Source organism: Cebus imitator, unplaced genomic scaffold (assembly GCF_001604975.1).
Source record: "Cebus imitator isolate Cc_AM_T3 unplaced genomic scaffold, Cebus_imitator-1.0 Scaffold539, whole genome shotgun sequence".
Lineage (NCBI taxonomy): Eukaryota > Metazoa > Chordata > Mammalia > Primates > Cebidae > Cebus > Cebus imitator.
This window is the reverse complement of record NW_016107854.1, coordinates 1125810-1140510: the sequence shown is the minus strand read 5'-3', so window position 1 is coordinate 1140510 and position 14701 is coordinate 1125810. Positions and strand designations below refer to the sequence as shown.

The 14701-nt window shown below is 46.4% G+C and overlaps 1 protein-coding gene across 1 annotated transcript; it reads right to left on the bottom strand.

Annotated features, from left to right (window-relative positions):
• Positions 1 to 12922: 12922 nt before the first annotated feature.
• On the bottom strand, positions 12923 to 14197 carry TMSB10 (thymosin beta 10). The gene is made up of 3 exons (XM_017514961.2): positions 13879 to 14197; positions 13481 to 13595; positions 12923 to 13208 (listed from the first exon to the last, which is right to left on the bottom strand). Exons 2-3 carry the CDS (start codon positions 13578 to 13580, stop codon positions 13174 to 13176), a joined length of 135 nt encoding a protein of 44 aa, XP_017370450.1. The 5' UTR covers positions 13581 to 13595; positions 13879 to 14197; the 3' UTR covers positions 12923 to 13173.
• Between the last annotated feature and the right edge of the window lie 504 nt (positions 14198 to 14701).

Sequence of the window (14701 nt, the reverse complement as noted above, 5' to 3'; positions counted from 1 at the left end):
AATGAAAAGGAAGAATGAAAAGGAAGTAGTAAAAAAAAAAAAAAAAAGAAACTCAAATAAATTAAAGATAACACAGAAAAGAAATTCAGAATCCCGTCAGATAAATTTAACAAAGATATTGAAATAATTAAAAAGCAATAAAAAATAGTGATTGTTTTAAGACACTAACTCTTGGAGTTATTTGGTAAGCAGCAATAAGCCAGAACAAAATGTGTTTAAGAATATAGTTTGGCTGGGTGCGGTGGCTCATGCCTGCAATCCCAGCCCTTTGGGAGGCCTAGGCGGGCAGATCAACTGAGGTCAGGAGTTTGAGACCAGCCTGGCCAACATGGTGAAACCCTGTCTCTACTGAAAATACAAAAAATTAGCCAGGCATGGTGGTAGGCACCTGTAATCCCAGCTACTCAGAAGGCTGAGGCAGGAGAATTGCTTGAACCTGGGAGGCGGAGGATGAGCTGAGATCATGCCATTACACTGCAGCCTGGGCGACGGAGACTCTATCTCAAAAAAAGACTATAATATAGCTACTTAGGAAGCTGAGATGGGAGGATATCTTGAGCCCAGGAGTTGAAGACCAGCCTGGGCAGCATAACCTGGAACCCATCCCCCATAGATATGAGAGGCAACTGAATATCGATATATGAGTGGGGATTTATTGGGGGAATTGGCTCATGAGATCAGGGAGGGTGAAAAGTCTCATGACAGCCTGTCTGCAAGCTGGAGACTCTGGGTTGCCACAGTGTGGCTCAGTTCAAGTCCTAAAATCTCGGAGCCAGGGCAGCTGATGGTGTAGCTCTCAGTCCAAGGCCAAAGGTCTGGAACCTGGGGGCTGCTGACGTAAGTCCAAAGGCCAGAGAGCCTGCAGTTCTCATGTCCAGTGGCAGAAGAAGAAGGCTGGCCCAGCTTCAGGAGAAAGAAGAAAAGAATCTGCCTTTTCTCCACCTTTTGGTTCTAGCTGGGGCCCCAGCCAATTGGATGGTGTCCGCCCACATGGAGGGCTGATCTTCCTGTCAGCCCGCCCACTCACATGCCAATCTCTTCTGAAAACACCCTCACAGACCCAGCTAGAAAGAATGCTTTACCAGCTCTCTAGGTTCTCCACTCCTCACTTTATTCAGAGTTTTGCTTTCTGCAGTTTTAGTTACTCCTGGTCAACCTTGGTATGAAAATATTAGATTAAAAATTCCAGAAATAAGCAGTTCATAAGTTTTAAATGGCTCATCATTCTGAGTAACATGATGAAATCTCATGGCATTCCACTCTGTCCCTCCCAGGATGTGACTCATCCCTTTGTCTAGCGTTTCCACTTTGTATATACTACTTACCCGTTAGCTAGTCTCAGCAGCCATCTCAGTTAGGAGTGACTGTCACAGCATCACAGTGCTTGTGTTCAACTGCTTAACTTAGTTGTTTTATTTTATTATTATTGTTGTTAATCTCTTACCGTGCCTAATTTCTAAATTAAACGTTATCATAGGTGTGTACAGGGTTCGGTACTATGTGTGGCTTCAGGCATCCACTGGGGATCTTGGAACACACCCTCTGTGGATAAGGGGAGACTACCATATTACTTAATTAAGTCAAGTTGACAGCTAAAGTTAACCATCACAGGAAGCATATGTCCTTTTCTAACTACTGAAACAAGTTTTGAGGTATTGAAGTTATTGCTTTCTTGCAGCTTTGAAAGCAATCGTCTGCGAAACCATCTGGGCCTGGCACTCTTCTAAGTGGTAACAATGTGTGGGTGTGCACACGCACGAGTGTGTGTGTGTATATGCGTATGTGTCAGAGAGAGAGACATTATTCGGTGCATAGATTTATGGCTGATTTTAAAATATTGGACTGTCGCCGGGTGTGGTGGCTCATGCCTGTAATCTCAGCACTCTGAGAGGCCGAGGTGGGTGGATCACGGGGTCAGGAGTTTGAGACCAGCCTGACCAACATGGTGAAACACCATCTCTACTAAAAATACAAAATCTAGCCTAGCATGGTGGCATACACCTGTAATTCCAGCTACTCTGGAGTCTGAGGCATGAGAATTGCTTGAACTGGGAGGTGGAGGTTGCAGTGAGCCGAGATGGTGCTACTGCACTCCAGCCTTGGTGACAGTGAGACTCTGTCTCAAAGAACAAAAACATGGCCGGATGTGGTGGTTCACACTTGTAATTCCAGCACGTTGGGAGGCCGAAGCAGGCAGATCACCTGAGGTCAGGAGTTCAAGGCCAGCCTGGCCAACATGGTGAAACCCTGTCTCTACAAAAATACAAGAATTAGCTGGGCATGATGGTGGGTGCCTGTAATCCCAGCTATGTGGGAGGCTGAGGTGGGAGAATCGCTTGAACCCAAGGGAGAGGTTGTAGTGAGCCGAGATGCACCCTTGCACTCCAGCCTGGGTGACAGGGAGATTCCGTCTCAAAAGGAAGACAAAAACAAAAACAAAACAAAACGAAAACAAAAACCCAGTGACTTATATATCATAATAGAAGCTTATTCGACTTCCTGATGAAGATGGCTGGAAGGAGCAGCCCACACCTGGCATAGCAAGTCTGAGGTCCCAGTCTCCTCCAGCTTCCTGCTGTGCCATCCAACATCAGTTTCCATCCCTAGTGTCATTTCCTGGCCCTGGTGGGAGTGGGAGCTGGACTTCTGCGTTTAGTGGTCCTCGTGGTGGGCCAGGCCTGGCATGGGATGTACTGGTGCCCAGATCCAAGGAGAAAATGCTAGAATCCAGGTGCCTGTGCAGATGAAATGGAAAAAACCCCTGAAACAGTGTGATAGTTAATTTTATGTGTCAACTTGGCTATAGTGTCCAGCTATTTGGTCAAACACAGTCTATATATTGCTGCAAAGGCGTTTTGTAGATGTGATTAACACGTGCAAGTAGCTGACTTGAAGAAACGGAGATAGTCCTTGTGGGTGAACCTCATCCAATCAGTTTAAGGTCTTCAGAGAAAAAACTGCAGTTTCTCTGAGAAGAAGAAATTCTACCTTGACTATAACATGGAAGAAGGGCTTCAATTTCCATCTTGATGACTTGTGCTATGGATTTCAGAGTCACTAACCCCAACTGCTTCAATTTCCATCTTGATGACTTGTGCTACAGATTTCAGACTTGTTAACCCCTACAATCATTCGACCCAATGTTATAGGAGTTAAAAAGAAATTACTTATGCAGAGAGTGAGGGTAAGGAAGTCCTTGGTAAGGCTTTCCTTTTACTGAAAAGCAGCCCCCAAATTATTTTCTTTCCTAACAAAGAGCAGCCTGTAAAATCGAGCTGCAGACAGACAAGCAAGCTGGAAGCCTGCATGGGTGCATGCCGGCAGCTGTGACAACGGGAAACCTACGGGAACTAGGCATATTCAAAATGGCGGCTCCATCTTCCCCTGTCTTTGCCAGCCGTGTATGCAGTAAGGAGCAGGCAACATGGTGCTGGCCAAATGGAGAGACTATTTTCATAAGTTTAGGGTGGGGTGGCCAGCCTTCTCTTAGCACTATGTAAACTTCACACCTGGTGTTACCAATCTGTGGGCCCTGCGAAAATCAGACACCACCTCTGCAAGCCTGCCTATAAAATTTGGTGCACTCCTGTTCTGGGCCAGATTTCCCATTTGGAATCCCCTCTCTCTTCCAAGAGAGAGAGCTGTACGCCTTTCTCTTTCTTTTGCCTATTAAACCTCCACTCCTAAACTCACTCATTGTGTGCGTCTGTGTCCTTGGCGGGAGATGATGAACCCCAAATATTTACCCCAGACAACAAACACCACTTCACCGATTTCTAAAATCTCTTTCACTCCACATTTGTGTGTGCGTGTGCGTGTGTGTGTATCTCCTACTGGCACTGTTTCTCTGGAAAACCCTGATACAAACAATGAACAGTGTGGGGACTCAGGAACCATGTTAGCTATTGCTATTGATGTCAACACATTCCAAGGTCTGTTTAGGCAATCCCTGAAATTCAGCTTCCTAACTGAGCTCCCAAGCCATCTTGCTGAGTTCTACCCACCATGGCTCTCAGCCTAGACTGTGAGCTGTAACTATTATTGTGTCCTTGGTGTGGTTCTCTATTCACTTTAATGGATCATTCTAAAGGTAAATATTTCTTAAGTAGCCCAGTTTACTAGTTTTTATTTATTTCTTCAAAATTAGGGCACAAGATAAAAGAATTTCATGATAGGTTAAATCCATTGTTGGTTTAGACCACACGTGTGATCTTCCACAGAGTTGGACTGAGTACTACTTATATATTACTCGAGCCTTCTTTGGAGACAGGGTCTCACTTACTTGCCCAAGCTGAGTACAGTGATACATCATGGCTCACTGCAACTACCACCTCCCAGGTTCAAGTGATTGTTCCATCTCAGCCTCTTAAGTAGCTAGAGCTACTGGTGATGTGCCAAGATGCCCAGCTAATTTTTGTTTATTTTTTATAGTGACGTAGGGTGTGTGTGTGTGTGTGCGTGCGTGTGTGTGTGTGTCTCTCACTATGTTGCCCATGCTAGTCTCAAACTCCTGGCGCCAACTGACAGCAGCTTGCAAAGAGTCAATTGTTAAATTTTCAGAAAGCAGGCAGGTTGGTCCACCCGCTTCAGCCTCCCAAAGTGCTGGGATTACAAACATGAGCCACTGTGCTCAGCCCACTCTTTGCTTTTTAAAAATCCATTTTCTGTGAATGATGAAATATTCTGATTCATGTTTTTAAAAACGTTTTATTTTATTTTATTTTGTAGCAAGATCTTGTTTTGTTGCCCAGGCAGGCGTGCAATGGCACAATCTTGGCTCATGGTAGTCTCAACCTCTTGGGCTCACGTGTTCCTCTGACCTCAGCCTCTGGCTGATTTTTAAAATATTTTCTAGAGATGAGGTCTCACTATGTTGCCAGGCTGGTCTCAAACTCCTGACCTCAAGTGATTCTCCTGCCTCAGACTCCCAAAGTGCTGGGCTTACAGGCATGAGCCACTGTGTCTGGCAGGACATTCTCTTTTTTTTCTTTTTTTGGAGATGAGTTTCGCTCTCATTGCCCTGGCCAGAGCGCCATGGTGTGATCTCGGCTCACTGTAACCTCCGCCTCCCAGGTTCAAGCGACTCTCCTGACTCAGCCTCTCGAGTAGCTGTGATTACAGGTGTGAGCCATCATGCCCGGCTAATTTTTGTATTTTTAGTAGAGACAGAGTTTTGCCATTTAGCCAGGCTGGTCTCCAACTCTTGACCTCAGGTGACACTCCCGCCTTGGCTTCTCAAAGTTCTTGGATTACAGGTATTCGGCCTATCTTTTGTATTTTTTGTAGAGATGGGGTTTTGCCATGTTGGCCAGGCTGGTCTCCAACTCCTGGGCTCAAGTGATGTGCCTGGTTTGGCCTCCCAAAGTGCTGGGATTACAGGTGTGAGCCACGATGCCCAGCTTGTCTTTTGTGATCTTGACATTTTTGAAGGATACAGGCCAGTTGTTTTATATAATGTTTTCTAAATTGGTTTTGTCTGTTGTTTCCTTATGATTGGATTCAGGCTATGCATTTTTTGTCACGAGTATCATGAATGTGATGCTGGATTCATTTCAGTGTATCATATCAGGAAGTATGTAATGTTGGTTTATTCCGTTATTGGTGATGACAACTTTAACCTGATTAAAAAAAAAATAGCCTGTGACCTGGATTTGAAACAATCTCTGCCTTCCCTTTCCCTAGCCGGTGTGATTAGGTCAGAGATGGGCACTTGACCTATTTCAAACCAGTGAAAGTTAGACCCAGAGTTTTTGTTCAAACTGGATGAAGGGAAATTCTCACTCTTCTGCTGCTCCTACATTTGGGAGGAACGTAATTTTTGAGCTGCCGCAGCCTCCCCTCACCATGAGGGGAGGGTCAGCCTGAGAATGAAAATACAGAGCTTAGAGATGGAGAAAGAAAAACCAGGTCCCTGTGATGTCATTTAACTATCTCCATCAGCCATACCCGAAGCAAAGCCTACTCCATGGACTTCTCATGTACATGAGTAAATAAATCCTTTTTGCTTAAGTCAGGTTGGATAGAGTTTCTTTGTTTTTGCTCTTTTGTCACAAACCAAATAATACTCATAATACAGTTACACACCTTACTCATTTTTTCCCTAAGAACATGCCAGATCAAAAAACCTGGGCCAGGTATGGTGGCTCACGCCTGTGGTCCCAGCACTTTGGGAGGCTGAGGTGGGTGGATCACAAGGTCAGGAGTTCAAGACCTGCCTGGCCAAGATGGTGACACGTTGTCTTTACTAAAACTACAGAAATTAGCCAAGTGCAGTGGCAGGTGTCTGTAATCCCAGCTTCTCAGGAGGCTGAGGCAGGAGAATAGCTTGAACCTGGGAGGCAGAGGTTGCAGTGAGCTGAGATCACCCCACTGCACTCCAGCCTGGGCAAAAGAGTGAGACTCTGTCTCAAAAACAAAACAAAAACAAAAAACCTGAAAATCTGAGTAGCAGGAAACAAAATAATGGATAGCTTGGCAGGAGATAACATTTGGACAAAAAAAAGTGACTCAAAAAATAGGTTCTTTTTAGCTACAGATGCTTCTGATGAAGGTCTTGGGGCTGCATTGATGCAAGAGTGAGTGGCTTTCCCTGCAGGGTTGTCTTCCCAGAGAATAAGATTTTTCCACAGTATAGAGAAAATTTCTAGCTATGGATTGTTTGACAACCTTAAATAGCATTCGTAGGGCCAGTGGTTTTTATCTTCTTTTTTTTTTTTTTTTTTTGGGAATGAGTTTTCGCTTGTTACCCAGGCTGGAGTGCAATGGCGCGATCTCTGCTCACCGCAACCTCTGCCTTCTGGGTTCAGGCAATTCTCCTGCCTCGACCTCCTGAGTAGCTGGGATTGCAGGCACGCACCACCATGCCCAGCTAATTTTTTGTATTTTTAGTAGAGATGGGGTTTCACCGTGTTGACCAGGATGGTCTCGATCTCTTGACCTCGTGATCCACCCGCCTCGGCCTCCCAAAGTGCTGGGATTACAGGCTTGAGCCACCGCGCCTGGGGTTTTTATCTTCTAACCAATAGTCCTTCTGATCTTGTTGCCTTCTATGAAGCAAACCAATATAATATTGAAGAGATATTCAAGGATGCTACAGGACTTCAGAGTAAATATAAAGTCAGGGTTGCGCCAACAGTGCCGTCTCTCAGATAGCTCAGTCTTCTGAATTTCACAGGGGAGGTAAAAAGTCATCTTAGTGCCCTTTTTGTTTTAAATCAGGATACATAGTTCCATGATCCCAGATTTTGCCGTTAATCTGAGTTATCTGATCATTTTATCTTTGAGAGAATGAGGTTAAAAAGAATCCATTTTGTGGCCAGGTGTCGTGGCTCATGCCTGTAATCCCAGCATTTTGGGAGGCTGAGGTGGTCAGATTAGTTGAGGTTAGGAGTTCGTAGACTAGCCTGGCCAACATGGTGAAACCCTGTCTCTACCAAAAATACAAAATTAGCCAGGCATGGTGGTGCGTGCCTGTAGTCCCAGCTACTTGGGAGGCTGAAGCAGGAGAATTGCTGGAACCCAGGAGGGAGAGGTTGCAGTGAACCAAGATTGCGCCACTGCATTCCAGCCTGGGTGACAGAGCAAGACTCCGGCACACACACACACACACACACACACACACACACACACTCACAGAGAGAGAGAATCCATTTTGTTTATCCTGATCAAGTACCTAGCCTAGGACCCAGTACTTAGCAGATGCGTAATATATTTTGGTTGAATAAATGGAGAAAGCAATGAATCAGTTAATAACTTCATTGCTCCTTCAGTTTGTTTGGCCCTAGCTAGCCATTGATTCTCACGAATCCAGCCTGCTGTTCTCTCACTTTGTGCTTCTACTCACACTTCCCAAAGTGTTAACTTCCTGGGTTTTGCTTGATGCAGGTTCTATGATACTGTGATGTCTTGTAAGTTCACCTTGCTCTTCTCAGGGATCGCCATAAGCACCCACTTTATTATGGCCTTGTTTTATTGTCTCTTCGTACAATGTGTGTTGGCCATAAAACTAATTTGTAATACTCACTTGGGAACTTGTAAAATACACTTTCTCTCTCCAAAGCAGTACTGTGTCTCCCTACGTACTTTCTGGGAAATGCTCTGGTTATAGAATGCTTCAGTTTTCCCCTCTGAAACTCAAAGCAGAAAAATGGAGTCATATAGACAAATGAAAATCTCTTTTCATCTGTCAGATTACAATTCCTGAAATGTCCTATATAATCTGAAGACTTGCGAATTCTCCCTCTGCAGTATCTTTTATATCAGCCCTGCTTTCCTATTGCTTTAGTCAGTGGTGTTCTGGAGCCAACTGGCAGCAGCTTGCAAAGAGCCAATTGTTAAATTTTCAGAAAGCAGGCAAGTTGGTTGTTAAACTGTTGGCAGCTTGAAGTTAGCAATATTTACACCACAGAAAGCAGCAAATGCTACAAATCAGCTCCTCCCCACCTCTACCCAGAACTGAGCTGATTCTTAGATATTTGCCAGCATGCTACTATGTGTGGGTCTTTCCTTGATTTAAGTTTTTATTACCTCTTGTCTGAACTACTATAATATCCTACTAACTAGTCTTTCTGCAGTTAGACTCTTCTCTTTCCAGATGATCATTGTTAGAATACTTTAAGTAACAGAAAACACAACTACAGACTTCCTAAATGTAAGAAACATTTATTGGCCAGGTGCTGTGGCTCATGATTGTAATCCCAGCACTTTAGGAGGCTGAGGCGGGCAGATCATGAGGTCAGGAGATCGAGACCATCCTGGCTAACATGGTGAAACCCAGTCTCTACTAAAAATACAAAAAATTAGCCAGGCATGGAGGCATGCGCCTGTAGTCCTAGCTACTCGGGAGGCTGAGGCAGGAGAATCACTTGAACCTGGGAGGCGAAGGTTGCAGTTAGCTGAGGTTGTGCCACTGTATACCAGCTTGGGCCACAAAGTGAGACCCTTTCTCAAAAAAAAAAAAAAAAAAAAAAGAAAAAAATACAAAAAAAAAAAAAAAAAAAAAAAAATTTAAATAAAATTTAAAAAAAAAAAAAAAAAAAAAAAAGAAAAAAAGAAACATTTATTGTTTCATGTAACAAAAAGTTCAAAGATAAGGTACTTTCAGGAAAACTCAGCAGCTCAAGGGCTTACTAAGTACCTAGATTCTTTCTAATTTCAAACTTTGCCACCCTTATCATGTTAGTATTTCCCCCAGATGACTGTCATCTTTCAAGTGTCACATTCTCACATCACCACATTTGTACTTGCCTGTCCTAAAAAGCAAACACAATCTTCCAAGATGCCTGTAAATAGGCTTCCTCTCGGGCCTCCTTGGCTAGAGTAACAACCCCAGATAAGGGAGTGACCATGGTTGGTTCGGACCACTGGTTCCCAATCCCTCAGAACCAACTTCTTCTTACATATCAAGTTTTTTTTTTGTTGTTGTTGTTTTTGTTTTTTTTTGAGACGGAGTCTCACTCTGTCACCAGGCTGGAATGCAATGGCATGATCTTGGCTCACTGCAACCTCCACTTCCCAGGTTGAAGCGATTCTCATGCCTCAGCCTCCCAACTAGCTGGGATTACAGGCAACCACCATCACGCCCAGCTAATTTTTGTGGTTTTAGTAGAGACAGGGTTTCACTTTGTTGGCTAGGCTGGTCTCAAAGTCCTGACTTCATGATCTACCCGCCTTGGCCTCCCACAATGCTGGGATTACAAAGGCATGATATTACCGGCCACATGTCAAGTATTTTATAACACTCCTCTTTCTTGAAATGAAAATCAAAGACAATATAACCTGCACCTATACATACATTAAAAATATAAATTAATATAAGCCCTAACTAGAATATAAAGATAAAGGTAATTTATAAAAAATGATAGGTATATGCATTTTAATATTATAGTAAATTGTATTACAAGTTCTACTTATTTCCTGCTTTCCCCACAATAGAATTATACATCCCAGCCTATTGGCTTGTAATTTACAGTGCCTCTTTGACCAATGTAACGTGAATGGAAGTGTCATATCTGAGAAGACGTGTGACTCTGCCATAACAACAGCATGTCTCAGATAGGGGCTGCTCCTTTAGCCTGGCTCTCAGAATGAAAACAGTATGTGGAACAGGAGCAGAGCAGCAACTAATGTATAACGTAAACAAGAAATAGATTTTTATCGTTGTAAGCCATTGAGATTTTGAGGTTTTTTGTTACTGCAGCAAAACTTATCAAAAGCTGACTAATGCAATATGGTACAACAATATTCTAGCATATAAGGAATTAGTCTTCACTTTATGTATGTTTTCACTTACATATAATATTATCATGATCCAGCAGCTTCAGATGGACATGATACAATTGTATTGTATGAAAACATTCAGAAACCAAGAGGACATTTCTATTAGCGAAATGATTTTCTGCAACGGTGAACAATTCTTAGTGAAATTGTGAGTTAAAAAAAGGCATCCCTCAATTACATGATAGTTTATATTCTTGGCAAATATAGTCTATAGGAAAATAGGGCAAAATTAGTTGTTGCTGGACTCATATAAAGAGATGCTTTACCTACATGAATGGAAGTCATGCATCTATTTATGTTACGTTCAAAAACAGGCAAAATGTATACATGCTGTTAGAACACACATAGGTATATGATTGGAAGGAGGCATTAGGTGTGCTCAGTTTGTGAAGATTCTTCGAACTGGGTCAGGCAAGGTGGCTCACGCCTGTAATCCCAGCACTTTGGGAGGCCAAGGTGGCAGATCACGAGGTCAGGAGATGGAGACCACCTGGCTAACATGGTGAAACCCGTCTCTACTAAAAATTCGAAAATTAGCTAGGCATGGTGGCATGCACCTGTAATCCCAGCTACTGGTGAGGCTGAGGCCCAAGAATCACTTGAACCCAGCAGGCAGAGGTTGCAGTAAGCTGAGATGGTGCCACTGTAAGCTATCCTATGCAACAGAGCAAGACTCCCATCTCAAAAAAAAAAAAAAAAAAAAAAGATTCATCAAAATGTACACTTCTGTGTTTTTCCATGTATATGGTTTTTAAATTTTGTTTTTGAGATGGAGTCTCACTCTGTCACCCAGGCTAGTACAATGATAGGCACTGAAGGCTAAAAAAAAAAAAAAAAAATGCATGCTGAATTAAGCTGAACAGGAACACAGCTTCTAAATTTCTCACCAATCAGCGACCCAATATTCAAAATCTTTTAACTGGCTGAGACCTGTAGTTGTCATCTGGGTAATATAGAGCTTCCTATCAACAGCTTCAGTTGTGAGTTAACTGTACTTCCCTTTATTTTAATAGGATTGCATCCTGAACTGGGCTCAGGGAAGGAAATGAAGGTGTTTGGCTTCCCTGAACTTCTGCAAGTCACCATGCCTGGGTCCTGTCAATGTATATATAGAATAAAATACAATCAAGAAGGCGGTGGCGGAGGAGGGCTGATAGCAGCTTGGCTTTAGCATGGCCAAGATGGAGCAGGTGGGACCAGGTGATACTTCAGTTATAATTCAGTGAACATTTATGAATGTCTACTAAGTGCTGGCTACTGTGAGAGTCACCGATGTCGATTAATAAGAATCTTGGCTGGACATGGTGGCTCATACCTGTAATTCCAGTATTTTGAGAGGCCAAGGTGGGTAGATCACCTGAGGTCAGGAGTTTGAGACCAGCCTGGCCAACATAGTAAAACCCTGTCTCTACTAAAATTGCAAAAAAATTAGCCAGGTGTGGTGTTGCATGCCTGTAATCCCAGCTACTTGGCAGGCTGAAGCAGGAGAATCATTTGAACCTGGGAGGTGGAGATCAGGCCATTGCACTCCAGTTTGGTGACAAGAGCGAGACTCCATCTCAAAAAAAAAAAAAGTTTCTCCATTTCTGTAATGGAGAAGGTGATATATGTGTCCAGGTACCAGCAGGGAGGTGCAGATAGGAGTTCAAAGACAATGTTTTTGGGCATGGGTCTCTCTGCCAAGCCTAGATGTCCTGACTCTGGTCTGCTGTGGCTGCCTATCTATCTCACTAGATTTAAAATTCCTTGTGGACAGGGACCGTACCTCATTCGAATTAACTGCTTCACCGTGCCCAGCCCCTAGGGGCCAGGCAAAAATGTGGGACAAATCGCTAAGCAGTGACCTCTCCTCGCTCCTTAAAACTCCACCCCTGTAATTATAAGCCTGTTTCTTCTGCTTCTGAATGCCCTGCAGCCCCAGGTTCCCAACTGTCACGCCCCCCTGGGCTGGTTCCATTTTTTCCCGGTTGGTTTGAGGTGTAATCCCTTGGGGCTCCGCCGCCAGCGCTAGCCCTCCCTCCCACCCGTCACATCCCCACCCTTCCTGCTGAGCATTGCGCGGTAGCGGCTCAGCCTAGCACTTCCTCTAATGGCTAGTGCTTTTGTGGGAGGTTCTGAACTAGGGTTAAAACACAAAAAGCTCTCCCCTTTCCCCAGTTCTAGTGTTGATTCCTCTAGTTCTGATGTTCCGGTAGCTGTATTCCTAGATCCCGCCTTTGTTTTAAGCTCCAGAAAAAAGCCTTCCGGAGACTTTGTGACCTCACCCAATTTCCAACATTCCAGATTGTCTTTCCTTTCCCAGACTTTAAAATCACTGTTCTCTCCTGAGTAGGAGGCCAGAAGGGCCGGTGGGGCTTTCGAAGCTTATCGAAACGAAACCCTGCTCTTTTGAAAACGCATTTCCCAAAGCAACTTGGAGACAAAGTGGGGTTAAATTTTTACACCGATTGCTTACGAGTAAGTTAAGCGGCTAACAAGCCATGAAATCGGAGAAGCAGGTAAAGCCGAAATTGGAAAGTCCCTCCAAGTCAGCCCATTCTGTGACCCACCTCCCCTTTGCGGCAGGAACTCGACTCCATCGACGGGGGCTTTGCTGCAGCGGCACAGCCCACGCATACTCAACTAAGAGACTCAGACTACGCCAGCCATGCCACGAGGTGTGTTTTATTTTCATTATTCATACAAATAGTTTTCTATAATATCCCGGGGCAAACCGGAGAATTTGGCAGTCCGATTGGGGGGGGTCCCTTCAGAGACCCACAGGCCGGTGGCATTGGCGCGGAGTGCCCAGGTTCACAGTGCAGCTTGTGGCTCGTGTCCATCTTGTAGGTGGCTCTTCCTCCACATCAGGACTAGGGTCTCGAAGATGACGGGGACAGGAAATCCTCCAGGCTCTTAGGAAATTTCACTCCGCTTCTCCTGCTCAATGGCTGTGGAGAGCGGGAAGCGGGCTCTGGAGGGGGGTTGCAACCCCCACCCGAAACCGAGGTGCGTCCCAGTGTGGGCGAGGCACCCACGAGGTGTGGGGATTTAGAAGGAAGCTTGGGGCTGGGGAGACACAAGGCTCTTTGTGAAACTCAAGGGGTGGCCGCGGTCTCCCAGACCGGGGCAACGGCCGGATGGGGGGGTGGAGGAGTGGGTTTGCAAGGGAAGGGCAGGGCGAGGGGCTGGGCTGGGGAGCGGGAGACCGAGGCACACTCACTCTCTTTGGTCGGCAGGGTGTTCTTCTCCTGCGTCTCCGTTTTCTTCAGCTTGGCCTTATCGAAGCTGGCGATTTCTCCCATGTCTGGTTTGTCTGCCATTTTCTTAAAACAATCCTAGTGGACAAACCAAGGCGCTTGACCTGGGGCTGGAGGCCAGCGTCCCCCTCCGCGCTCCCCGCCGACGCCTCTCGACGTGGCACTGGCGCCAAGGCGTGTCCAGCAGCCCCAAGGCGAGGATCTGGGCTCGTCCAGCACCCTCCTCCTGGGTCCCAGGGCGTGGTCGCCGGCCGCGCCGTCCCGTCCGAGAAGGGCGCCAGTCGCGGTTGCTGCGAGCCCGTCCTGTGCACCAGATCCGACCCCACCCCGGGTGGGCCCCCAGCCCCGGCGCCGTACTCACCGTACGGTCCCGCTCCAAGCCCGGGCTGCTGGTGCTTCCACTCGCGTTGCTGCAGCAAGAGACAAAAGAGCGGCGCCCGCCCCTAGCATTATATACGCCGCGCCCCGCCCCGCCCCTCACCCGCCGCAGCGGGGGCGGCGCTGGCACCCGAGGGGCGGGGGCAGCGCGGGCGGCTCCTCGCCCTGACGCGCCCTCCTCTGGGGTGCCAGCCCGGCTGGGCGCGGCTTCTCCGGCGCCCCGCACTCTCAGCTGGCTGTGTGCCTGGCGTGGGGGCTGTAGGCGCCGCCACGGTGGGCGCCAGGCCCCCGGGTTTGCTTTTGCGGCTGCATTTCCCCCTTTCCGGGAAAGGATGTGGGGACCGGTGGGGAGGGTGTGTGGTTTTGTGTGTGTGCAGATGTGATGTGTAGCCGTGGGTGTGGATGTGCGGGCGTGCACGCGCGCTCTGCAGCAATCCTCGCTCTAGGAGACGCTCCACCCCTGTCGCCCCCATGCCTCTTGCTTTTGCTCTTCCAGAGTCCCGTTCCCTCCCCCGCTCTTCCTCTCCTTAGGGAGGCTGAGTCCTAGTGTAGCCCTGCACTAAAAGAACGCGAGCCGAGGGTCTAGTAGTGGAGCAGGCGCGGGGTTAGGTTTCCATTGCTCTTGGGTGGTTGCCCTCTGGTCGGTAGTCCCCTGTTCCCTGAACTGGGCGTTTCCAGCAGGATCGTTGGCGTGGCGGGTGCTCTTTAAATGCTGTTAGATGCATTGTGTGAAGGGCTGTGGTGGGAACACGGCGTCCTGAGAATGCTCGCAGTGTTCCTTTTCTCGCCGGGCTACTAGGAACACT